At 65.7% G+C, this 24,162-nt stretch overlaps 11 protein-coding genes across 11 annotated transcripts; 7 read left to right on the top strand and 4 right to left on the bottom strand.

Moving 5' to 3' along the window:
* Positions 1-893: 893 nt before the first annotated feature.
* Positions 894-2,044, top strand: Q8F55_005797 (uncharacterized protein; the record flags this gene model as incomplete). Its single annotated transcript, XM_069354282.1, has 2 exons — positions 894-939; positions 975-2,044. 2 exons carry the CDS (start codon positions 894-896, stop codon positions 2,042-2,044), a joined length of 1,116 nt encoding a protein of 371 aa, XP_069208924.1.
* Positions 2,045-2,286: 242 nt separating this feature from the next.
* On the top strand, positions 2,287-3,021 carry ALG14 (UDP-N-acetylglucosamine transferase subunit; the record flags this gene model as incomplete). The annotated part of the gene is made up of 2 exons (XM_069354281.1): positions 2,287-2,796; positions 2,848-3,021. 2 exons carry the CDS (start codon positions 2,287-2,289, stop codon positions 3,019-3,021), a joined length of 684 nt encoding a protein of 227 aa, XP_069208923.1.
* Positions 3,022-3,154: 133 nt separating this feature from the next.
* Positions 3,155-6,983, bottom strand: SPO22 (sporulation-specific protein 22; the record flags this gene model as incomplete). The annotated part of the gene is made up of 31 exons (XM_069354280.1): positions 3,155-3,209; positions 3,247-3,263; positions 3,301-3,391; positions 3,435-3,676; positions 3,712-3,731; positions 3,768-3,795; positions 3,839-3,931; positions 3,966-4,145; positions 4,179-4,216; positions 4,265-4,361; positions 4,399-4,475; positions 4,523-4,603; positions 4,645-4,685; positions 4,724-4,771; positions 4,810-4,932; positions 4,971-5,037; positions 5,071-5,207; positions 5,247-5,310; positions 5,360-5,423; positions 5,465-5,523; positions 5,562-5,728; positions 5,764-5,796; positions 5,833-5,884; positions 5,920-6,004; positions 6,041-6,132; positions 6,172-6,193; positions 6,233-6,388; positions 6,427-6,461; positions 6,508-6,562; positions 6,597-6,704; positions 6,930-6,983. 31 exons carry the CDS (start codon positions 6,981-6,983, stop codon positions 3,155-3,157), a joined length of 2,481 nt encoding a protein of 826 aa, XP_069208922.1.
* A 1,156-nt stretch (positions 6,984-8,139) lies between these two features.
* Q8F55_005794 (uncharacterized protein) lies at positions 8,140-10,514 on the top strand (the record flags this gene model as incomplete). The annotated part of the gene is made up of 4 exons (XM_069354279.1): positions 8,140-8,209; positions 8,279-8,454; positions 8,579-9,984; positions 10,031-10,514. 4 exons carry the CDS (start codon positions 8,140-8,142, stop codon positions 10,512-10,514), a joined length of 2,136 nt encoding a protein of 711 aa, XP_069208921.1.
* Positions 10,515-10,662: 148 nt separating this feature from the next.
* Positions 10,663-11,898, bottom strand: Q8F55_005793 (uncharacterized protein; the record flags this gene model as incomplete). The annotated part of the gene is made up of 1 exon (XM_069354278.1): positions 10,663-11,898. One exon carries the CDS (start codon positions 11,896-11,898, stop codon positions 10,663-10,665), a length of 1,236 nt encoding a protein of 411 aa, XP_069208920.1.
* A 201-nt stretch (positions 11,899-12,099) lies between these two features.
* Positions 12,100-13,285, top strand: Q8F55_005792 (uncharacterized protein; the record flags this gene model as incomplete). Its single annotated transcript, XM_069354277.1, has 3 exons — positions 12,100-12,343; positions 12,496-13,006; positions 13,102-13,285. The coding sequence occupies 3 exons, from the start codon at positions 12,100-12,102 to the stop codon at positions 13,283-13,285; spliced, it is 939 nt and encodes a 312-aa protein (XP_069208919.1).
* Positions 13,286-13,310: 25 nt separating this feature from the next.
* Q8F55_005791 (uncharacterized protein) lies at positions 13,311-15,074 on the bottom strand (the record flags this gene model as incomplete). The annotated part of the gene is made up of 7 exons (XM_069354276.1): positions 13,311-13,425; positions 13,458-13,567; positions 13,610-13,930; positions 14,051-14,517; positions 14,564-14,789; positions 14,867-14,879; positions 14,917-15,074. 7 exons carry the CDS (start codon positions 15,072-15,074, stop codon positions 13,311-13,313), a joined length of 1,410 nt encoding a protein of 469 aa, XP_069208918.1.
* An 862-nt stretch (positions 15,075-15,936) lies between these two features.
* Positions 15,937-19,071, top strand: Q8F55_005790 (uncharacterized protein; the record flags this gene model as incomplete). Its single annotated transcript, XM_069354275.1, has 6 exons — positions 15,937-16,046; positions 16,202-16,238; positions 16,412-16,523; positions 16,568-17,501; positions 17,536-17,874; positions 17,922-19,071. The coding sequence occupies 6 exons, from the start codon at positions 15,937-15,939 to the stop codon at positions 19,069-19,071; spliced, it is 2,682 nt and encodes an 893-aa protein (XP_069208917.1).
* Positions 19,072-19,290: 219 nt separating this feature from the next.
* Positions 19,291-20,717, bottom strand: DAL1 (Allantoinase; the record flags this gene model as incomplete). Its single annotated transcript, XM_069354274.1, has 2 exons — positions 19,291-20,473; positions 20,536-20,717. The coding sequence occupies 2 exons, from the start codon at positions 20,715-20,717 to the stop codon at positions 19,291-19,293; spliced, it is 1,365 nt and encodes a 454-aa protein (XP_069208916.1).
* Positions 20,718-21,001: 284 nt separating this feature from the next.
* Positions 21,002-22,123, top strand: Q8F55_005788 (uncharacterized protein; the record flags this gene model as incomplete). Its single annotated transcript, XM_069354273.1, has 1 exon — positions 21,002-22,123. The coding sequence occupies one exon, from the start codon at positions 21,002-21,004 to the stop codon at positions 22,121-22,123; it is 1,122 nt and encodes a 373-aa protein (XP_069208915.1).
* Positions 22,124-22,455: 332 nt separating this feature from the next.
* Positions 22,456-24,005, top strand: MDH1 (Malate dehydrogenase, cytoplasmic; the record flags this gene model as incomplete). Its single annotated transcript, XM_069354272.1, has 3 exons — positions 22,456-22,551; positions 22,883-23,025; positions 23,237-24,005. The coding sequence occupies 3 exons, from the start codon at positions 22,456-22,458 to the stop codon at positions 24,003-24,005; spliced, it is 1,008 nt and encodes a 335-aa protein (XP_069208914.1).
* Positions 24,006-24,162: the final 157 nt, after the last annotated feature.

The raw sequence follows: 24,162 nt of genomic DNA, 5'->3' as shown, positions 1-24,162 counted from the left end.
CAGACGGCACACGGCCGACGTCGACGGCGTGCGTGCGACAGTGCAATGGCCGTGTCTGTCGGCGTCGGTGTCGGCGTTGGTGGCGCTGCCGACGCCGACCCACCCACTCCGGCGGTGTGCTTGGCGTGGCCTGGCCAATCCCCCAAAGCAGGAGCGAGCAGCATCCCTGCATGTCAGCTGCTCTTGCTCCTCTGCTGCTGCAGATGGCCGTCTCCGTGTCTTACAGCAGCAGGGCCGTCACGCTGAGGGCATTATGTTTGAGAGCGAGCGTCAGGCACTGGCTGGGGTCGAGCGCGGGTCGACCCCCTTGCACGGCGGCTTCGCTGGAATCGACGACGACGCATCAACGTAAGCTGCCGCAATGCCCCACCCCAAGACCTCTTCTGGGTGCACTCTTCCGCCCTGTATGCAGGGATGCTGCAGGCACAGTAACCTTGTCTCCGCGCGGCCCGCGAGGGGGCCTGTTGCAGCTGCCGCTCGCTCGCTGCGCAGAGTGCGTCGCTGCAGAGTGCGTCGAGTATAAGACGGGGGTGGTCGTCGCATTGCTCGCGCACTCCCCCGTCATACACCCACCCCAAGGCCCACCCCCCCACGCCGCCCACGACTAGCCCGTTCCGCAAACCACTTTATCTCTCTCGCTCTCGGCATCGGCCTGCCTGGACTCGCCATTTGCCAGATTGCTCACACACGCACCACGCACCCACGCACGACGCCCGCATACCGCGTTGGTTGTGGCCTAGTCGACGACTGAGCGGAACGAGAACAGACGACAGACGACAGACAGCCGCGGCAGGTGTAGTAGCTGGTCGCCGGAGCCGCTGCCACTGCCGCTCGGACAATATAAACCGGCCAGCGACCGATCCGCCCCCCCGCTTCACACGCACTTGCACAACATGAACGTCGAGGTCGAGTACAGCGACCTCGAGGGCGTCGACGGGGGTGAGTGCCGCGCGGCAGACCATGCTGACTTGCAGCCGAGGAAATCCTGGCCGCCGTCACGCCCGCCTCTGGGTCCATCCTCGCCGCGTACAACCAGCTCGGGGACGACGGCGTCGGCGCGCTCATCGCGGGCTTGGGCGACGCCGCAAAGCTCGCCCGCCTCGACCTCACCGACAACGAGGTCGGCGACCGCGGCCTGCTCGCGGCACTGGCGTACGCCGCCGGGCACTCGGCGCTGCGGCACCTGTCCCTCGCCTTCAACGCCATTCACCTCGACGAGGCGACGACTGCGCCGGCGCTCGCCGCGCTCAACGCGTCCCACCTCGAGTCCCTCACCCTCTTCTCCAACCACCTCGAGCCGGCGGCCGTCAACGACCTGTTCGACGGGCTCGCTGCCCCGCGGCTGGCCACGCTAGCCCTCAGCAGATGTAATGTCGGGGACAGCGCCGCCGGCTCGATCGCAGAGTTCCTCGCGTCGCCGCGCAGCGCGGCCCTCTCCTCGCTCGACCTGAGCAACAACTGGCTCTCAGCGCTCGCAGTCAAGGACATTGTCGACGCGGTCGAGGCGCACCACTATGGCGTGGTGCACCTCGCGCTCGCGAGCCACGGGCTGCGCGGCGCGCGCGGCTGCATCCTCTTCAAGCCAGACTTCGACCCCAAGGCGGATGTCGCGGGCGTCGGCGTGCATATCGAGATGGGCCACCAGCTGCACGAGCGCCTCCCGGCCGTGCTGGCGCGGAATCGCGAGCTGCGGCGGCGCGTCATGGCGGCCGCGGCAAGGGCCGTCGCGCCGGCGCGGATACTCCTACACGCCGAGGCGGGCGACGAGGCCAGCAAGGCCGGCGCGTTCCCCCTCACCCGCCTCCCGCCCGAGCTCCAGCTCGTGATCGCGCGCCACGCCTCAGGCGACGCCGGCGCGCTCTCCGAGGCGCAGTGGGCGCGCGTCGTGCGCTACGCGGGCGACCGGCGCACGCTGGGCGCCATGCCGGCGTGTCCTGCCACCGGTGGCGGCGCCGACGCCGACGCCCGCATCGGGCTCGCGCTCGGCGGGTGGTGCGACGCGCTCGGCGTCGCGCGCTGGGAGGGTGAGCTAAGGCCGAGCTAAAGCGGCGTAACGACGAGACGATGACGACGGCGGCGACGACGACGACGAAGTATAATGCACGAGAGGCAGCATGACACTTGTACCCATAGACACCATGCATGTATCAGCAGGCGGCGGGCGGCGGTGCGGCTTGCGGGCGTTCCCACGGGCCGGCGGAGCGGCGGCGGCCTCCACCCTGGTCTCCACCTCCACCGCGACGTCCGTCAAACTCACTCTGTGCATCCCACTCCACCCAACCACCAATGCCGCCAATACTCGCCCTCCTCGCCCTCGCGGCCCTCCTCCTCGCCGCCCTCGCACTACGCCTCCGCGCCGTCCTCCCCCGCGGCCTGCCCCCACCGCGGCGTAGCACGCCGGCCCGGCTCGGCGTGTTCCTCGGCTCAGGGGGGCACACGGGCGAGATGCGCGCGCTCCTCTCGGCGCTCGATGCGGCGCATTACACGCCGAGGGTGTACGTCTACGGCGCGGGCGATGGGATGAGCCTGCGCGCGGTGGCCGAGGTCGAGGGCGCCCTCGGCGGGGAGGGCGCAAGAGGCTCGGAGTACTCCCTGCTCGCGTTGCCCAGGGCGCGCGCGGTCGGCGAGGGCAGGCTCTCGACCCTGCTCTCGGCGTCGCGCACGCTCGCGGCCGCGCTGTGGGCCACGTTTCTCGTGCCCTTGGTCCAGAGGCCCGCAGAGCCGTGGGTCGACGTGCTCCTCCTCAATGGGCCCGGCACCGCCGTCGTCCTCGTCGCTGTTGCCTACATCCGCCGCGTGAGTCGTGTTGCGCCGCCCGCTCGCTCGCTGACGCTCACTCGCGCACAGGTGCTGGGCCTCACCCACACCCGCATTATCTACGTCGAGTCGTTCGCCCGCGTCCACTCCCTCTCCCTCACCGGCAAGCTCCTCCGTCCGTTCGTCGACACTTTCGTCGTCCAGTGGCCCGACGCCGCCGGCGCCCCAGACCCCCGCGTCACGTACCGCGGCTTCCTTGTCTAGATGCAGCGCTGTACCGCTGCATACTCTGCGCATCTCACTGGACTATCTGCTAACTCTCTGCGATGTTGACCATCTCACACACCAACAATGTATCTGCGCGACCACCACCCGGCTATGCGCCCACGCCCACCCCTCACGCACCCAGCATCTTGACGTCTGGCTTGAACCCCGCGCGCTCGAGCATCTTGCTGCACAGTCAGCACAGCACACACCACCCCGCCCTACACGTAGTTGCCCTTGAGCTGCGCATGTCAGCACCCCCCACTCCGCCCCACTCACCACCTCGGAGTGATGATACGCCGACGGAGCGACCAGACACAGCCCAATCGCCAGAACACACCAGTGCTGGCCCTGGGCATACCGCTTGTACCTGCACGGCGTCAGCGCGTCTACCACTCCCACCCCACCCCCACCTCAGATGCTCAGCCCCCTGCCCCCACGTCGTCGACACCAGCCACTCCACTTCGTCGTCCGGGTACGCATCCGCCCCGCCAGGCGCCGCAATGACCTCCTTGGCCTTCGTCACGAGGTTGAAAGCCTTGCCCCCGTTCTCCTCCCCACCGCGGTGGAGGAGGCTCAGCACAAGCGATCGCGTCCACCGCGCATAGTTGACGATATCCGCCGGCGTCTTCAGAGGAGCACACTCAAGGACTCGCTGGAGCGTCAGCCATCGCTGGACCATATCCTCACCTCGAGCACCAGGCAGGTCACTAGGTGTCAGCACCACGATATCCTCTAACACCTACACTGCGTCGGGCAATGGCGATAGTGTGTCTGCCGCGTCAGCCTTGCCCATCCTCCCCAGCTCCCCACTCACCATGACAGAGACCACAGAGATCAGGTTCATGCGCGGGTCACCGCGTTGTGGGCCGCCGTCGGACCCCTGCTGCTCGACCTTGGAAATCAACTCCTTCAGGTCAGCCTGCTCGCAAGCCAGCACCCACCTCGACAGTCATTCGGAGCATGTCCCAGTTGGAGTTGTCGCAGATGAGCGCGACTTCGTGCTGCACAAGGGTGCGGGCCATAATATCGAACGGCTCAGCCTTGGTACCCGGGGAATCAGTGTTGTCGATGGCCATGCGGACGTGAACGATATAGGCCAGGAGGCGGTCCGCAAGGTCGGTCTACGGGTTAGCTAGTCCTGGGCCGCCGCTTACCTTCTCATCGCCAGCTTCCATCTCACTGTAGACGGTCACTGGGGCGTGTCAGCAGGACGCGGCGCTGGCAGCCCCCGACTACTCACTCTTTCCCTGGAGACACGCGAACATCGCCGTCGCACTGTGAACGGCAATCTCGGGGTCGCAATCGATGGGCGCGATCGCCTGGTACCACGAGATAATCTGCGCTTTAGCATCACCGTTCACCCCTGGTCCTCACCATGGCTGTGTGGTCGAACAGCTCCGCCACAAGGGCAGGAGGCCACGACATGGCGCCAGTCACTCCGACGTTGAAGGCTTGGGCGGCGTCAGCTGCCGTAGCCCTCGTTGTGTCAAATACCAACCGGTCTTGTAAACCCGGGCGATCTCCTTGGCATACTCGGCCGCTTCCCCACTGCTGTAGAGGTGGCTCACAACTTCAGAGGCTGGCCGTGCCATCAGCCTTGAGCCCTTCGCCACGGCTTACCGCTGTGCATGTAGCTGACAAAGGTAACCGCGAGCTCCTCACTGGTTGGTCAGCACAACAGGCCAGCTTCCTCCCTCACCTGCTACCTTCGGCTCTCATCTGCGCCACGGTCGACTCGATGAGGCACCTGCCCTGTCAACTACACCGTGATGTACTCCTACCCACCGGAGAAGAGTAATGCTGTGGGTGTGGATCGACGCTGCGAGGTCAGGGTTGTTGAGAGCTTCGAGCAGAGTCTGCAGGCTCTTGACAAGAGCGCCGTGCATCTTCTTCTCCATCGACACTTGGCTGCCTCGTCAGTTGGGCCACCGAGACATTCAACTTACACCATCAACAGCAACTGCTTGCTGTCGAGATCCTTGCAGTTCAGAATCGCACCGATCGCCGAAACCGCTGAAATGTCAGATCAGTCGCCGCATTACGCACCAGCAAGCTCCCTCCCTTGCTGGGCCGCAATGAGAAAGCCGAGATAGTGGGTCGAGGCCTCCGTCGCCGGGCATTGCTCAAGGTGTGCTTGGGCTGCCACAAAGTCACCAGCGTTGATGCAACAGAGGGCAGCCTTGCTGATGGGGTCAGCGCATGACCCCTGGATGTGAACCCACCGCCTACACATAGAGGCACCGTCACGGCCCCAAGGCATGAGTGCTTTGTGGCAGCCGAGGGCATCTGTGATCATGTCAGCAAAGGTACTCCTGCGACACGCAGACCAACTCACACCACTCAGCAGCGTGTGAGAAGTTGTTCGTCTTTGCACACATCTCTCCAAAACCCCAGATTATCTAGGGAGTCAGCCAAACTTGCTCCCACGGTGGCCACTCACAGTCTGGCAGGCAGCAGCTGTAGCTTTCCCGTCCAGCTCAACTTCGGCTGCGGCGAGCTCTAGATGTCAGCCCACGATCTCATGCACTTCCACGCACTGTTCAGCGCTTGCTTCGTCGCACGCAGGGCAGTTTGCTTGTCCTTCTCTAACTTGCGAACGCCGATGAGGATTCCAACGATAATGCGAGAGATGTGCACGGTGCCAGCACGGACGGCCACGGCCTTGTTAAGCAGTTCTTGACGAGCGAACCGCTGCAGGTCGGGGCTGCGGTCAGAGGGGTAACTTTCGATTGCGCTCACTATTTGGCAAGTGAAGCGATCTCTCCCAGAAGCCTATGCGTCAGGTAAGCTTGATAGATTCGCACTCACTCAACGACCGTCTCCTCCGTCAAGGTGACAGTCTCGATGATGGCTGATAGCGCTGTGGTCAGCACAGAACAAGTTGTGAACTCTCACCCTCCCGGACGTCCTCTTCCGTAGCTTGTTGTTGCTGGAGCATCAGAAGTTGAAGAACTTTGACGTCATGAACGTTGCGAGGATCCTACAATGTCAGCGTCGGCGCTCACTTCACTCTCACAAGTGTGTTCGTCACCGCCACGAGATCGGAGAGCATCTTGCCAACTCGTTCAAGATTGGAATCATCAAGAGGCTTGAGAAGCTCCACACGCGCTGATTGTGTCAACCACGGTGATCTCAATCAAGACTTACTGGCACTGCGCAAGAGAGCCATCTATGGAATTTAGCGACGACAATGATTGACTTGGCTTACCTGCAGCTCTTCCAGGCCAAGGACAGGTCCCAAGTTCTTCGCCCTCTCCAGAGTATCGATGGCCAAAGAAAACCAGGTTATGGCATCCCCAACTTGAGTTGGGTCTTTGCGCAGGACTTCGCCGATAGTGAACATCTTGTGCGAGATGTTGAGGACCTATTCGTTAGTGCCGGACCTGACTGATGTTTCCTCACATTGTGGCCACCGAGAGTGCCGTCCGGGTCGGTTGCTGATGTGTCAGCACCCAGAGGATCTAAATCCTCCGCCTCATTCACCTGCCGCCTTCTGGATCATCGAGAATGCGAGGTCGTAGTTTGAGTCGGCAACGGCCTGGGATCAGCGTTGCGCACAAGTCCAGGCGCACCATATCACAACGGGCCAGGTAGTACAGCGTGAGTGAAGAGAGGCGACTCTTGGACTCAGTTGCGTCGTCAGTGGCGTTCGGGTCCGAGTCGACGAGCCGCTGCTCGAGCTGCAACATCAGCACTGCGATGGTCCACCTTCTGTACCTCCGCTGCCCTCTCGCACAATGAGTTTGCCTTCAGAGAGTCACCAGCAACTGTTGCTGTCAGTAAATGTCCTACAGCCTCCCCGCGCATTCGTGACCTACTAGAGAGCGAGGAAGCCGCCTTGGCGGCCAGCATCAGAAGGCGGCTCAGGACTACAGTCAGCCTCGAACGTACACCCGCCAGCTCACATGGCCCGAGGGCGCCAGTCGAAGTTGCAGCATCAATGAGCTTGAAAGCGACATGTTTTACTGGGAGGGAAGGTCAGTGGAGGGGGCTGAAAGATGGGAGACTAACTCTGGGCGACAACGAGTAGGTCTTCCTTTGCAGTCTCGGGGAGGCCATTCGTCTTGTACTCGGCGGAAAACGCGAAGTTCCAGAGACGGATGCCTGAAAGGTGTGTGAGAGATTGTGGTAGAGCCTGGGCAGGTCCACTTGCCTTCCTCGTCCAGCCAGTCAGACTGCTTGAGCTCCTCGTCACCTCCTCGACGACGGTTTACGCGACGAGGAAGGCGGTCCGCAGCGAGGGCAAGGGCGTGGATGGCGTCCGAGAGCTGAGTGCGGTCGTCGGGCGAGGTTTGGGCATTGGTTGGGATAGGAACTTGATTCACGACCTCATAGAAGGCTTGTATGGCGGCTTTCACGCTCGTCAGCTCTGCCGAGGATGGGTGAGGCGCATACCTTGGACTGCCGCGTGGGCTGGAGCTGTCATCTTGGGCGGTAGTTGGAGGGGTGAAGGAGGTGGTGATGAGAAGGAAGGGTAAGTGGATGAGAGAGTGGTCAGTGATACGAGGGAGGTGGGTCAAGGGAACAATGGTAGGAACACTGGGGAAAGTGCAATGCGAGGGAAGGAAGGTGAGGAAGGCGAGAAAGACAAAGGCAAGTCTTGTGGCGCGCGTATTTGGTTCTGTGCGGTGGATTGGGGCCCCGTGCCTAATTGGGCTGTATCTGTCGTAATCCACCCTGGATATTGGGTTTGATAAGCTACTCGTAGGCGCGCCAGGGGTGGGCGTGGGCAGTGAACTTGACGCATTTGCCACCCAGTCAGCCTAGTCAACCACCCAGGCCACCCACCCACCTCCACCCTGCATGGCCACCCACCCACCCCAGTCGAGTCCGCTCCCGGCCGTCTCACTGCCTGGCAGTCACGCCCGCCCTTCCCCACCCACCGGTTGCATCAGCCCGCCATTCACAACGGCCTCGACCACCCACCTCCTTCTTCCCCCCACTCTCTCTCTCTTCCACAACGCGTCTTCCATCACCTCTTATCACTTTCCCACACACCCCAACTCTTACTCGCACCTAGTCTACACCGAGGCCACTTGAGCTGCAGAGCTCACACCTCGCCGCCGTCACCAAACCAACCACCTACGTCACCTTGCTCGTCGCCACCCGCGCGCCATGGCGTGGTTCAACCCGCTCTTAGAGCCCTCGGCCCTCCCCTCGCCCAGCTACCCCATAGAGCCTGAGAGTGAGTACTGTTGCTGGATACCATGGCGATAAGCCCCTTTGACGCGTCCGTTGCTAACGTCCTCGTCAGCCAAGTACCTCCGCCTGACCATCCTCGATTCCCATGATAAGAACGCGGCACGCGACGTGACGGTCTCCGAGCTCGTCCAGTCGCTCACCGACGACGGCGACGACAACCCGCGTTCAGCCGCGCCGTCCAAGAGTGGCTTCCACATCGGGCGCAGACCGGCTGGCAATACCCCACAGGTGAGTTGCTTCGGTACAGGGTCACTAGGGATCGCGAGTTGCACCGGTCAACCCGTGTCCCCGTGATCTCAAGTGACGCCCTCATACTAGCGTCACCGCCGCGTGCAGCACTGACACATTCCAGGCCTTCACCTCCAGAGTTCTCTCGCGCAGCCATGCGCAGTTTGTCGTCGACGTCAACGGGTTTGTCTTCGTGCACGACCTCGAGAGCATGCATGGAACCTACATCCAGGGGTCGCCGGGCGTCCTCCCTGTCACTGTCCCCTCGGGTCGCGCCCTTCAAGTCCTGGAGGGCGATGTGCTCATCTTTGGCAAGCCGATCTCTATGAGGGGCGAGCACCACCAGCCACTTCGCATCAAGCTCAACTTCTGCTTCCCTGGTGCGGGAAAGCTCGAGGACGGTCGCACGCGCCGTACCGAGACGACGTTTGCCACTCTCGAGGACATCTGCCTGATCGACTCGAACCTGAACCCCTCGCCGGCGGCTCAAAGCCAGCCTCGTCGCTTCAGCTATGGCATTCCCGAGTCGCTCCTGTACGAGTCGGACGCCGACGAGGATCTCCCGCGCGGCACGCCTACCGACGACATGGGTGACCCTATCAACGACGACATTGTTGTTGTCGACGACGACGACGAAGCTGAAGTGATTTCTGCTCCCCGGCCTGTCATCGTGGTCGATGTGGTCGACCAAGTCGTTGTTATCGACAACGACGACGACGCCAGTGACAACATCGAGGCAGACGAAATCGAGCCTGCCCGCGGTCTCACCGCCCTCGTGTCCGCTCCAACCATCGATCTTGCCGCCGTCTTCGGCGACGACGGGGACAGCGAGCACGACCACAGCTCGTCAGACAGCGAGCACGGCCACAACGAGGAGGACCACGACGCCTCGGACCACGGCGACGAGGACCACAGCGAAGAGGACCACGGCGAGGGCGAGCATGACTCGGGTGACCCGTGGCGTCACGGCCGCACCGATGCCCAGTCGCCGCAGCCGCAGTTTACTCCTGCCTCACCTGCGCTTAGTCCTGTCCCAGCGTATAGCCCCGCGCCTTACATCCTCCGTGAGCCCTCGGTCGACCTTGACCCCGTCCAGCCCTCGCAAGCCTCGGCGGCGGACCCCTTCAGCCAGGCCGCTGGGCAGGTGGCCCGGGCCGCTGCGGCGATCGCCTTTGACCGCTTCCTCGCCGACCTGGAAAGGAACGACGCTGAGGACAGCTCGGATGCCGAGTCGAACCCCTCGAATGCTCGCCGCACGCGCGCGTCGGAGATTGACATCGAGGTCGAGGGCCCGCTGGATCTCGACTTTGATATCCAGCACCCTGTGTTCTGCCACTCGGATGACGAGGACCACGAGGACGAGGACCACGAGGAAGAGGATGAGGACTCTGACGGGCACATCTTTGAGTGTGACTGCACCGAGTGCTACCCCATCTGGTCGTCCGAGTCTGAGGCTGAGGCCTCGGATGGTGAAGAGGAGGAGGACGACCACGACAGCGAGTCAGAGTCGATGTCTGAGGGCGAGGACGTGTGAGTTGGCCGTGGTGTTTGGGGTCTCGGCGCTGACACCCTACAGGAATGCCGACGAGCACGACGTTGTGGCCACTCCCAACACGCAGGACAAGAGCGTCGGCGTGTCGTCGTACCACACGGGCACCGCGCTCCCGTCTCCTCCCCTGTCGGCTGGCGACGAGAGCCCCGTTGTCCAGGTCAAGCCGCTCGAGTCCGAGGCCATGTCGACGCCGACGGTCACACGTGCTGCTGGCCTGCTGACGCCGCCGTCGACCCGCAAGCGGACATTTGCCGCCATGGAGGACGCCGAGGTGGACGCGACGGGTGCGGCTCCAGCCATCGAGGTGACTGCGGCGGCTCTCGAGACGCCGTCCAAGCCTGGCCCCGTCAAGGCCGCTACCCCTGCCCCAGTGGCCGATGCCCCTGCCCCCGAGCGCCGTATCAAGCGCCAGCGCGGGCTTGCCAGCGACATTGGGCTGGTTGCGTTCGGCGTGGCCCTCGGGGCCGTGGGCACGATCGCGGGGCTGCTCCAGCTCGCGGGCGAGTGAGCCCCCCCGCGCGTGTTGTACAGCATGTATGTATTGTGCCATAGATACCCTTGTATGTGGCGGCCGTAGCGTGTGTAGGGGTGTGTGTAGCTGATATGGATGTGGTGTGTGTGCAGCGGGGTGAGAGAAGACAAGAATGCAGAGTGCATCAGGCTACAGCATAGGGCAGGTACACGTCCTCGCCGTTCGCGACGTACAAGTCGCGCACAATGTCCCTCACGCCGGCGTTGAAGCGGGCCGCGCCCTCGTGGCCGACGAAGGCAGGGGGCAGCATTGCGCCGTTATGAACCCCGTCCTCGTCCTCTACAAACTCGACGCTCACGCCATCGCGCCTCAGGCCCTTTACGAGGGCTTGCACCTCGCCGAAGAAGATCTCCCTCGTGCCAGCCCACACGAACGCGCGCGTGCCCGCCAAGTGGCGCCAGGCGCCCTCAGGCGCGAGCGCGGGCGCGAAGAGCTGCGCGGCGACACTCTCGGGCGTGTAGTGGCGCGTGGCGGAGCGCACTGCCCGAGCCAGGCCAGCCGCGACGAGGAAGTCGGAGCCCTCGTTGGCGGCGTAGCTGTCGAACGAGGCGGTAAAGTCGCTCCACGGCGAGAGGAGGGCCAGCCCGCCTGGCACCGCCTGCCCCGTCGCGCCGAGGTGCGAGAGGAGCGCGAGGGCCAGGTGCCCGCCTGCCGAGTCGCCCGCCAGGACGATGTCGCGCGCCGCGAAGCCCAGCGTTTCTGTGGCATACTCCCACGCCGCGGCGGCGTCGAGCAGCGGCGCGGGGAACGCAGTCGCCTCGCTCACTGCTTTGCGGTACTGCGCTCCCAGGACGCGGAGGGCGGTCGCGCGCGCCAGTGTGGCCGGGAACGGCGTCCACAGCGGATGGCCCATGACGTACGCCCCGCCGTGGATGTAGAGTATGAGCTTCTCGCCTGGCGCCGCGCGGCTGTCGGCTCGCCCTCGGGCGCCGGGGGGTGTGATGATGAACGCGGGGCGTTCGGCCTTCTCGACGCCGCTGGGGCCGAGCGTGTACGCCTCCTGCGGCCTCGTGCCCTCCGGCACTGTGACGACGGCGACCTCGAGCCCGGCGTACGCCCGCCCGGCGGCGGGGTCGATCGACGGCGGGGACAGGCTCGCCGCCTCGTCCCAGCTCTCGGGGTCGCGGAACACCGGCGTCCAGCAGGAAATGGTGTAGACTACCCGCGCGAGGAGGTACGCCAACAGGCTGCGCGCGGGGCGGCCGCAGGCGTAGTAAGCTACGACGTGGTACGGCACGCTGAGGAGCCCGGCGGGGAGCGCGAGGGCGGCGCGGAGCTGCAGGCTGCGCAGGGGCACGCCGTTGGGCGCGCCGGCGTCGGGCGCGCTGCGCAGGCTGGGGAGGGCGGGGGCGGGGGGCATCGCGGGCGCTGGGGATGTGGGCGATGCATCGTGAGTTTGGTCGAGGTGAAGAGGTTGGAGCGTCAGTCAAGTAGCCGGCTGCTCTCAACCGGACAGCGCCCGCCACTTCCCCGCATCTCGCCCCGCGACGCCTCAAAGTCCGCATCGCGCCGGCGACTCCGATAATCACACGACTGCCCAACACTCCATCACACACACACAATGCTCGCGCTCCGCCCCGCCACAGCACTGCGGCACTGCACGCGCTACGCTGCGCCCCGGCGCGCAGCACACACCGCAGCGGCCGAGGACGACGGCGACGCGAACGCGCGCGCTGGCCCGTCCAACCCCCGCCGTGATAGCGACTACCGCTTCCCCGCTGCTGGGCGGCGGGGCGGCCCGCCCGACCCGTACGAGGTCATGGCGCTGACGCGGGGGGCGAGCGCCGCGGACATCAAGGCGAAGTGTGAGTCCGGCGTGGGCTGCGTCGGAGAGCGCGGGGCACGAGTCGGTCGCTCGCTGCGCTCGGAGTTGCCGTTGCTTTCGATGTCGCTGCTCCGTCCGCGCCCGCCCCATTCCCCGTGCGGCTCGCTGACGCTCGCCGCTCCCCGCTCGCAGACTACAAACTCGCGCTCATCCTCCACCCCGACTCCTCGCACCCCTCCGCCTCGGCAGAGCACTTCGCGACCCTCAACCGCGCGTACAAGCTCCTCTCGTCGTCGGCGACCCGCGCGTCCTACCTGCAGACGGGGCACGGATGGAGCGGGACGGCGGCCGACCTCGGGGCGCGGCCAGAGCCCAGCGCCGACCACTGGATGCGCGAGGCGGTCCACCGCGCCAAGCGCAACGGCGCGGGCGGGTACGACGCGCACGGGTGGGGCAAGGCGGGCTTCCGCGCGTCCGAGGCCGGGCGCGGCGCGTGGGGGCGCTACGGCGACAACGGGAACTGGTATGCGTTTGAGGAGGCGAGCCTCGGCGGCGAGAAGGGTGGCGAGCCCCGGTACATGAGCAACAACAAGTTTGTGATTGTCGTCGCCGCGCTCATGGGGATCGGGCTCTGGGTCCAGCTGAGTAGGGTGGGCAAGGTGACGGATAGCACGAGGGAGCATCTGGTGGATCGGCATGTGCAGTGAGTGCGAGACCACGCGCAGCGTGGTCGAGCTGGCTGGCGCTCCGGCGCCCGCCCCCCACCCCAGCCCGGCCGCTGACGCTCGCTCCTTACAGCGCCGCAAACGCCCTCGACGAGGCCCGCCGCGAGGCCGCGATCCACGGCCGCGCGCGCCGCGAGCTCATCCACCGGCGCGTGGCCGAGCTCAAGACGATCGAGGAGAGCGAGGCGGGGGGCGCGCACGGCGTCGTCGCGGCGACGGCGACGGCGACGGCGCCCGAGGACGCGCGGGGCGAGTGAGCCATGGCGTCACATGTATCATTATCTACAACGCGAGGAGCGCGGCGGCCGCGGCCGCGAGGGCCGCAAGCGCGCCGGCGCCGGGCACGGCGGCCCTCGACCCGCCCGCCTCTATAAAGCTGCTAAAGTTGCACGGCTTGCTGCCAGTCAGCGTGGCCCCACATCCACCCACCCATGCGGCTTGGCCGTGATCGGGACCGGGATCCAGCCGTACACGAGCCCGAGGGCGAACGACCAGTCTGCCGCAGCCTCGGTGTTCCAGCAGCAGAACGTCCAGCCCGACTGGGGCGGTCAGCTCGGCCCCCACGCTCCCCGGCAACGCACCGCCGCCTGCTCGTACACGTAAGTCTGGGTCTCGAACCCGGCGCCCAGCGTGGCAGTGTACGCCGCGCCAAAGCCCCCCGGGGAACCACTCCGGTCGGCACACGACGCGGGGTAGCGCACGGCGCTGGCGTTGTCGTACGCCGCGCCGACGCCGCGCCCGCGCAGCCAGCGCGCGCAGTCGGTGCTGGCGGCGCTCATCTCGACGACCGTCCACAGGTTGCGTGAGGAGCGCGCGAGCGTGTCGTTCCGCCCGCAGATGTACCGCAGGGCGTCGGTCGCGCCGTACTGCAGCGTGGCGGGGTCGAGCATGGGTAGGATGGGCTGGGCGACGGAGCGTCAGCGAGCGAGCGGGGCGGGTTGGTGTGGGCGGGTCACACCTGCCACAGTGTTGGCGACGACACACTCGCGCGCCTGCGGCGCACTCGCGCTCGCCGCACCCACCTCACTGATCCCGACCCCCTGATACGCCGGCGGGCGCATGAACCCCTCCCACGCGCCGAGCGGCCCCGCGCTCCCCAGCAGCAGGGTGACGGCGCTGACATTCCGCACGGCGTAGTACGTCGCGTTGTAGTACCCCCTCAGCCACTCGAGCTGCCACGCGGCTGCGGGGCGGGGGTCGTGGAGGAGGCCTATGGTCGCGACCGCGCCTCCGTAGGCCGGCTTGGCGAACTCTGTGGCCAGGGCCACGACGGCGGCGGTCGCGCGCTCCGCGTTCGTCCAGTTACTGTAGAACTCTGCTTCCCCGCGGCGGCCGGACGAGTCACGCCCGTTCTGGCTCCCGGGGGCGCCGTACAGGTCGACTATGACTTTGAGGTTGGAGGCCGCGGCCCAGGTCACGGCCAGCTTGAGGTACTCGAACGCGCCGGGCAGGTACGGCTCGCCGCTAGTGAGCGGGACAAGGGACCAGTCTGGGGCGTGAGCGGTGCGTGGGCTGCAGAGGCAGGAGGCACTCACACCCAATCGGGATGCGCACCGTGTTGAGGCCGACGCCCGCGATGCTGCCGTCAGTGACGTCCCAAGCGCCGCCGCACCTCTGGAAGTCGGCGGCCGTGTAAAAGCTCTTCCAGTGCGCCGCGAGCTCGGCGGCCGGGCACGGCTGGGTGCGCCAGTATGCGGCGTACGTCCACTCGTCGACGACCCAGTCGGGCTTGGACGCGAAGAGCGAGGGGGTGATCCAGGGCTGGGGGGGGGGTGAGGGGGAGGGACGGGTTAACAATGGCGTCGTGGACAAGTCGATCGACAGCCTCGACGACTCACCTCGAGCACGAGCCTGCGAGTCAGCGCACTGTCTCCCCACACGCACTCACCACCCGCCGAGCGTCACCCCGCGCACCTTGTCGACGTTCCACGCGAACGCCGGCGCCTGGATCGTAAAGTTTGGGCGGAGGGCCGGGTCGGGCGTGATGGGCGGGCAGGGGTCGGCGGCGGCCAGGGCTGCGAAGAGGAGGAGGAGTATGGCTATCATGTCGCTGGGAGGGTATCGGGAGGCTATCTGACCCGGCGGCACTTATGTACCTCTGCGCGGGGGGATGCCGTCGGGGTACGGTGCGATCTGCACAATGTGTAGCGTGTGATTGCCGTGACTCGCACCCCGCCCCACCGTTCACCATTGTTCGTGGCGTGTGGGGCACGGTGCGTGCGGCGGCGTGGATGCACGCGCTGCCCCAGTCCGTCGCGCCGTCGCCGCCAGCACAACTGGCTCGCACGCACCTCGCGCCACGCCACAAAGGAGGACGGCCCGGGCGAACGGGCGGGTAAACCCCACGTGGGGCGGATTATAGTAACTGGGGGGAGCGGACAAGGCTTCGGCTTCGGCGAGCGCGGAGCGTTCTGCCCGTGTCTGTGCGTGCCCATGACCGTCGCCGAGGCGGAGAGAGGACGGAGCGTGCTCCGACAACGACTCGCGGCCTCGACCTCGAGTAGCTCGAGCTGCGGCTGTGGGCTGTGCCGTGCCGTGCCGTGCCGTCATCGGCGCCGCCCCGCCAGTGGGACGACGACTGCGGCGGCTGTGTACGTGGCGTGGGGTGGTTGTCGCTTGCGCCATTGCTCCCTCTCTGCGTCGGTCGTCGCCGCGGCCTAACCAAAATCAAGGTATCGTCGGTCGGATGCAAAATGGACCATTGGCGCGATTACAATTTGATCTCGCCTTCCCTTTTCCCTTTTGAATTCATTCGCCCAGCCTAATCATCCCATCCGGCACCACCGACATCCACTCGACTTCCGCCCGCACCACCCCTCCCCTATCCCCTACCCTCCCGTCGACATCATTCCGCGTTTCGCCTCGACCGCATTCTCTCCATCGCACTCCCCCCACTCGGCCCACGACAATGACAATGGGCGACGCAGACGACAGCATCGACTTGGACTCGGGCAACGAGCTCGACAACGACGAGCTCGGAGAGGGCCAGGAACCTTCCTCTGGAAAGGGTGAGTACAGGTGCAACGCCGGCCGTCAACAAATCTTGCTAGAGCTTACGCGTCGGCCTAGCTACACTAAAGCGGTATGTCGGGGCACGGCGACGCGGCGGCGCTGTGTGCCAGCGCACACCGACCCACGCCGCGACAGCGCCGACGCACCACTGACACTCGCAGCGGCGATGCATGCTTGGCCTGCCGTCGGCGCCGAATCGTGAGTTGGTCGATAGTCCTGAGGGATCTGGGCATGCTTCGCCGCGAGCGAGCGCAACCGCGCTACGTGCCGTCGGCTGGAGCTCGCCGCGCGGCCTCGAGATCTCGGCCTGGTGGAGATCTCTGCCGGTTCCGTTCCCAGCAGCCAGTTTGTGATACTCACACCCACCCCAGCGATGCAATGCCGCCAAGCCGTCATGCGCAACATGCACCCGCCTCAAGAAACAATGCGTGTACGAGACGGGCAAGTCGACGAGCCGCATCGCCGTGCTCAAGCAGCGTATCGGTGAGCTGGATTGTTGTTCCCATGGCATGACTAAACCCCCGCAGCCGAGCTTGAGACCCAGCTCAAGACGAGCCAGACGCCCGAGCCAAGCGGGCCCTCGCCGCCAGTCGCAAGTGGATCCGCCGAAGCCGCAGCCTCTGGCATCAACATTGGCCAGACTATCAACCCGGCGTCGCTCGGCTTCACGACCCAGGCCTTTGGCATTGAGGCGACGTTCAATGGCGCAGGGCAGCAGGTCCATGCTACCCACACCCATGTTCACGGTCATGTCGGCGACGGGCACCAGCAGCCATACACCCCGTCACTCAACTCTGCGCCAACGACATCGAGCGGGGGCACAAACCACACTACGCCAGAGCAGCAGCAGCCCCAAGACTCGCGGTACCATGCCAACGGGACGTCGACGGCCGGCTCGCGCCAGCTCCCCTACGCTCAGAGCTCCAACCCGCGCCCGTTTGGACCCCCCGACCCGAACTTTGACTTTGACCTGTCGTTCCTCGACTACAACGTGACCGACATTTCTCAGTCAATGTTCAACATGCAGACAGGTGGCGCCCCGCCTGCCCCGCCGCACCCAAATATGCACTCGGGCATGATGCCACCGCCACCAGGGCAGGGGCCCCCGCAGCCCATGCCCACGCCGCGTGCGGTGCGAAAGGACACCCACTGTATCAGCCGGAAGCGCGAGGCGGTGAACCAAATGTCGCAGATGCGCGGCGACGTCAGCAAGGCGGCGCAGGCCATGGGCGAGCTTGTCGGCGTCAACAGCGGCTCGCAGGTGTACAACGACGGCAACGCACCGTCCACGCCATTCAAGCACAAGCACGCGGCCAAGACGGTGGACGATGATATGGACGACTTCCCGTACCATGTGCCTACGGAGGAGATGTCCATCTTGCCGAACATTCCGCAGGGGCGAGAGCTTGTCGGTGGGTGGTTTGACCCCAACGACGTGCCGCCTCCTGTCCGTGACCACTTGTGAGTGACTCGTGCTGTCGGCTGCTGACCCCAGGCTCGACCTCTTCTTCTCGCGCAATGCGGCGAATCTCGTCGTCGACCTTACCCTGCACTTGCCGCGGTTCTACATGCGCTTGACGCTGCCGCCTTCCAAGCGCCCACACCCGGGACTGCTGTACTCGATCTACGCGACCGCCGCGCGCATGTCCACACAGCCGGGTATCAAGCAGCTCGAGTCGCAGTTCTTTGAGATTGCGGACAAGCAGCTGAGGATTTCTGTCGCCAATCACGACAGGTTGCTCGACACGGTGCGGGGTATGACTCTGTTGACGAGTTATCTGTTTGCAAAGGAAAAGTATAGCTTGGGCTATCACATGTGCGGTGCAGCCGTTCGGTGAGTGGCTGGGATTCCTGGGATTCACGCAGCCGCTGACACCCCAGCCTGGCCATTGCATGCGGCCTCGACCGCATTCCGTCGTCGGTTTGGTCTGCGCCGCCGCCGTTCAACGCGGCTATCCACTGCACATTGCGTACCGGAGGCTACTCTATCCCCCCGCCCGACGACCCGGTCGAGCTCGCCGAGCGCATCTACGCCTTCTGGTCAGTCTACGAAGTGGATTTGTGCACGGCGATTGCCTACCTGTGGCACACTGGGCTGCCTATTGAAGACGTGCGGACGCCATTCCCCCGCCCGCTGTTCGAGTACGAGCTCGGCTTGGTGTCGATTCAGGACGACATTTCGCTCCAGTCGCTGCTGGACCCGCCGCCGTCGGGACTGGCCCGCGGCGCCGATTCGTCGTTCATTGTGCTTCGAATGAAGGCGCTCACGCTGCTTGCGCGAGTGCTCAAGCTGCGTCAAGAGCGGCCCGAGGTGGATTCGCCGCCGTCGCCGTCGGCTGGCCCGCCTACGTGCTCGTACCCGGGATCCCCAGCACCAGCGTTCGCCACACACCCCGCCGGCTTTGTGCGCATCAAGCGTGCGCTGGACAACTACGCCGCGCAGCTGCCTCAAGAGCATCAGCCCCCGTGGCAGTGGGACGAGGGCGACAACATGACCATGCCGCGGGTTGCCATCTCGCGCGAGTCGTCGGTGCTGCACTTCCTCCTCGGCAACGCGTACATGCAGCTATGGAATGTGCGGTCGCTCGACGCGGACAATGCCGTTGCGCTTCTCGTCGCGCGCCGCCTGGTCAACGTCATGTACCTGTTCCAAACCGAGCCCATGTCGACGGGCTACGACATCTTCATGATCACGATTTGGAACGAAGTGGCCATGGTGCTGGTGCGCGAGGTGAAGCGGCTGTCGCACATCGGCGACCGCGCCAAGGCGGCGGAAGTCGACTCGGATCTCGGCGTGGCCATTGCCGCGATGAAGAAGTGGGGCGACGTGGATATCTCGAACCAGCACGACGGGTCGGATATTGCGGCAATCAACGGCAAGATGCTCGAGCAGCTGCGGTTGATGTCGGAGGAGGACTGGGCCGAGGCGATGGCCGAGTCGTCGCGGCGGTTTGGCGGGACTGGGGGGGATTCGGCGGGGTGTGAGATTCCTCCGGTGGCGATTGACCGGGCGAGGGGTGGAAGGGTGTAGGCGAAGGTCGAGCGGAGGTCGAGTGGGGGTCGAGCGAAGCGAGACCGCCACCCGCGTCGACAGGGATAGTATCGTGTACCATAGAGCTGCTGTACTGTGAGCGCGATGTATATTGCTGGGCTCGGCGTGGTGCTGGCACGTGCTGGAGACTGTGTCAAGGCCCGAGGACCATCGGTAGTGCTGGGAACTATGTGCATATGCTATGGGTGGGGCTACGGGCTAGAGCAGCTGGCCCCTTGTCTCCGCAGCCAGCGAGCCCGCCGCGTCGTCGGCGTCCCACACGGCCTCGCCGCGGAGGTACGTGCGGTCTACCCTCCCGCGGAGCGTCTTGCCGATGTACGCCGACTGCTTGTTGCGGAAGAGGAGGTCGGCCTGGGTGACCTCGACGGACGCGTCCGGGTCGAACACGGCAAAGTCTGCGTCTGCGCCGGGCCGAATCTCGCCCTTGGTGCCCGCGAGCCCGACCTGTGCAGCCTGCGCAGCCGAGAGCCAGCCGACGACGCGGGGGAGCGGCACCTCGCGGCCAAACTCGGTCCACAGCAGGGGGAGGCCGAAGCCCAGGCCGCTGACCCCGCCCCACGCGCTCATAAAGTCGCCCTTCTTCAGCTCGGGCGTGCACGGCGAGTGGTCGGACACGACGTAGTCGATCGTGCCGTCGATGACTGCTTCGCGCAGGAGTTGGCGGTTGGCCTCGGGCCTGATCGGGGGGCAACACTTGTAGCTCGTGGCGTTATCCGGCACGCCCTCCGCCGCGAGGGTGAGGTAGTGGAAGCACGTTTCGACGGTGAGGTTTGCCACTGGCGCGCCCCCGTCGGTGCCGGCGCGCGCCGCGCGGATCGGAGCGAGCGCGTCGGCCGCGGAGAGGTGCACGATGTGGAAGCGCAGCGACGGGTACCGCCTCGCGAGGGAGAGGATGAGGGACAGCGCGTCGAGCTCGAGCTGCGGCGGCCTGCTCGCGAGGAACGTCGCGTAGGCTTCGGGCTGGGCGTGCGAGTGGCTCCCCGGCACGCGCTCAAGCTCGGCGTGGAACATGACGAGCGCGTTGGTCCCCTGCAGCGCGTCGCAGGCCGCGATCAGGTCCGCCTCCCCGACGCACGGGAACTCGTCGACGCCAGACTCGATGAGGAAGCACTTGAAGCCTTTCGCCCCTGCGGCGAGGAGGGGCTTCAAGTCGCCCGCGTTGCCGGGGATGATGCCGCCCCAGAACCCGACGTCGCAGCGTACCCCCGTCGCCGTGGCCGCCTGCCGCTTCTCGCCCAGGTTGGCGACTGTCGTCGTCGGCGGGATGCTGTTGAGCGGCATGTCGATCAGCGTGGTGACGCCGCCGGCGAGCGCCGCGGCGGTGCCGGTCGCGAAGCCCTCCCAGGCGGTGCGGCCGGGCTGGTTGAGGTGGACGTGGGAGCTGGCGGGGCGTCAGCCGAGCGTCCGCGGGTGGGGGTGGGGCTGCGGTTGGGGGGAGCTTACTCGATCAAGCCGGGCACGAGCACCCTGCCGGCGCCGATATCCACCACCTCGCCGGCCGCGTCGCCGCTCGCCTCGCCCTCGACAACGCTCGCGATCTTGCCCGCCTTCACCACGATGGTGGCCGGCACGGGCGCCTCGTGGCCCGGCAGCACGGCCTGCTGCGCGCGGATGGTGTAGGACATTGCGGGGGGTTGGGGCGGGGAGTGGTTGTCGATGCTGGGTTATGTACCCTCCCCCGCGCTGATAAGAGCCGTGGCGTCGAGGCACGATTGGCGGTTAAAGCCGGTGCCATCGGACTCTGCAGCGGTGCGCGTCATGCCTGCCATCTGACCAGGTGATGCGTCGTGCAGCACTGTGCAGTGCTCGTTTAACGGCATGCAGCGAGCATGCACCCCGGCCATGCTGTCGTGCGCCGCGATACTCGCCACCCCCCTCACCGCACTTACACCCAACCCACTCACCCTCCATGCCCCGCTGGCTCAACCGCGTCGCCGACCGCGTGGCCGACCACCTCGGGGGCGCCGTCGACGCCGTCGACGCCGCGCTCGACCGCCCGTCCTCCCACTCCGACCCCCCCTGGCACATGCCCGACGAGGGAGACCCTCACACCCGCACCTGGATGGCGTTCGGCGCGAGCAAGAAGATCTGGGGGTCCCGCCTCCTCCCGCTAGTCCAGCGCAACCTCGTGTCCATCGCCGCGGCCATCGCGCAGTTCGAGCCAGTCACGCTCCTCGTGCGGCCAGAGGACGTCGGCACGGCGCAGGCGCTGCTGGCCGCCACCAACGCCGCCGGCGTCACCCTGCACCCCATCGCCCTCGACGACCTCTGGGTGCGCGACTACGGCTGCGTGTTCGTGCGGCGCGGGCCCGAGGTCGCGGGCGTCGACTTCAACTTCAACGGCTGGGGCGAGAAGCAGAGCTGTGGCCGGGACGGCGCCGTCGCCGCCGCCATGTGTAAGGCCGCCTCGGTGGCCCACCTCACGACCGACCTCACGCTCGAGGGCGGCGGGATCGAGGTCGACGGGCGCGGCACGGCGATAGTCACCGAGTCCTGCGTGCTCAACCGGAACCGCAACCCCAAGTGGACACGCGCCGACGTCGAGGAGGAGCTCGCCTTCCTGCTCGGCATTCGCAAGGTCATCTGGCTGCCAGGCATAAAGGGCAAGGACATCACCGACGGCCACACCGACTTCTACGCGCGCTTCGCGAGCCCCGGCGTCGTCGTCGCCGCGCTCGACAACGACCCCGAGAGCTTCGACTACAAGGTGACCCGGACGCACTTGGACATCCTGCGGCATGCGACAGACGCCGCGGGCCAGCGGCTCCACGTCGTCACCCTCGCCGCGCCGGAGACGGTCCGCCCCCAGTGGCGCCACGACGACGAGTTTAGTGCCGGCTATATCAACTTCTACGCCTGCAACGGCGCGGTCGTGGTCCCCCAGTTTGGCGACCCCAAAGCCGACGAGGCGGCCCGGAGTACCCTCCAGCAACTGTTCCCCACCCGCCGCGTCGTGCAGGTCGAGATTGACGGCCTGGCTGCCGGCGGCGGCGGCATCCACTGCGCGACGCAGCAGGAGATTGCGAGGTAGCGCGAGGTAGCAGCGCGTGCAGCACATGTATGTAGTAGTAGTTGTAGCCCATAGCCGCAGTGACGCGCTCTGACGTATGCAAAGACCAAGTCACGCCATGACTCGGCCGGTCGGCGTGTTTCTGGTGCCCTTGCCTCCGACCGCACCCGACTGGCTGGCAGAGTCGTGTCCCGATTCCCCACCCAGCAGTCACCCCCGTCCCCCCCGGTTCCCCCACCAACCAGAGTCGCCCGCCCACGGCAACCAACCCTAACCGACGACGTGCCCCCTTTCCCTCACCCCAGAACCAATTCACCCTTCTTCCATCTTCTCTTCATCCATCCTCACTCAAAATGTTCGCTCGTCGCTCCACTCAGCTCGCCCGTGGCTTCGCTACCTCGGCTCGCGTCCCCTTCAAAGCGGTGGTGCTCGGGGCTGCGGGCGGCATCGTAAGTGACAGGCATGCATGCCAGAGGGTCGCCGAAGTCGTTGGAGAAGAGCTGGGGGTTGTTTGGAAGAGTGGACGATGGTGGAAGTCGAGTTGTGGATGGTGGTGAGGAGTGCCACTTTGGTGGTGTGCCTCAAACCATTTTCGTGGTGATCGGTCCTAGCCGACAGCAGCATGCCGCTACGACGGTCTAGCGCTGTCGTGCATGTTGTCGGCGTCGGAGTTGGAGAGAGGTTCGGGAGGTGGATGGATGGATTGAGGATGGATGGATGGTGTGAGGTGGATGGTGTGACGAAGAAAGATGATCCCGACACGTTGCTGACACCCTCCAGGGCCAGCCTCTCTCGCTCCTCCTCAAGCAGAACCCCCTCGTCACCAAGCTCGCCCTCTACGATGTTCGTGGTGCCCCCGGTGTCGCTGCCGACATCTCGCACGTCAACACCGCCTCGGAGGTTAAGGGCTACGAGAAGGACGAGTGAGTAGCATGCTGGCTCTGGAGGTGGGCTGGGCAGTCGCCGGCTGTGTGCGTGTGTCGGGACGGGTGACCCCGGCTTGGGTCGTAAGAGTACGGCGTTCGGACCGTCGCCGAAGCACGTCCCGCCAGCTCGACCGACCCCGCCGACCTCCAGTTCACGGTCCGCTCTCCCCTCCCCCACGCTCCGCGGGCAACTGCTAACCCCATCCAGCATTAAGGACGCCCTCACCGGCGCCGATGTCATCATCATCCCCGCTGGTGTCCCTCGCAAGCCCGGCATGACCCGTGACGACCTCTTCAACACCAACGCCTCGATCGTCCAGACCCTCGCCGAGGCCGCTGCCACCCACGCCCCCAAGGCCCTTGTCGGCATCATCTCGAACCCCGTCAACTCGACCGTCCCCATCTTCGCCGAGACCTACAAGGCCAAGGGTGTCTACGACCCCAAGCGCATCTTCGGTGTCACCACCCTCGACGTTGTCCGCGCCTCGCGCTTCCTCGGCGAGATCAAGAACGCTGACCCCAAGGACATTGAGGTCACCGTTGTCGGCGGCCACTCGGGTGTCACCATCATCCCCCTCCTCTCGCAGACCCCCCTCGGCAAGGACGTCAAGGGCGAGGAGTACAAGAAGATTGTCCACCGCATCCAGTTCGGTGGTGACGAGGTTGTCCAGGCCAAGGCCGGCACCGGCTCGGCTACCCTCTCGATGGGCTACGCCGGCGCCCGCTTCGCCAACTCGCTCCTCCGCGCCCTCAACGGCGAGAAGGGCGTTGTCGAGCCCACCTTTGTCGAGTCGCCCCTCTTCGCCGACCAGGGTGTCTCGCACTTCTCGTCCAACGTCGAGCTCGGCCCCGAGGGTGTCGCCAAGATCCACGACCTTGGCAAGCTCTCCGCCGAGGAGGAGGAGCTCCTCAAGGCCGCTCTCCCCGAGCTCCAGAAGAACATCAAGAAGGGTGTTGACTTTGTCGCTTCCAAGTAAGCGCAAGCTAGGAGCTAGGAGCTAGGAGTATGCATGAAGTAGAAGTGCGAGGGCGCCACGAGTGCAGCGAGTTCTGCGACCAGTGCGAGGTGGAGGGGCGGCAAGACCCGGGGATGAGCAGCTGGACATTACACCATCCTGCTAAACACCCGAGCCA

The sequence above is a fragment of the Vanrija albida genome (genome assembly GCF_041260175.1).
Source record: "Vanrija albida strain AlHP1 chromosome Unknown contig_4, whole genome shotgun sequence".
In the NCBI taxonomy this organism is placed as follows: Eukaryota; Fungi; Basidiomycota; class Tremellomycetes; order Trichosporonales; family Trichosporonaceae; genus Vanrija; species Vanrija albida.
Note: the sequence above shows the minus strand (reverse complement) of the source record. Positions and strands in the feature narration are given on the sequence as shown.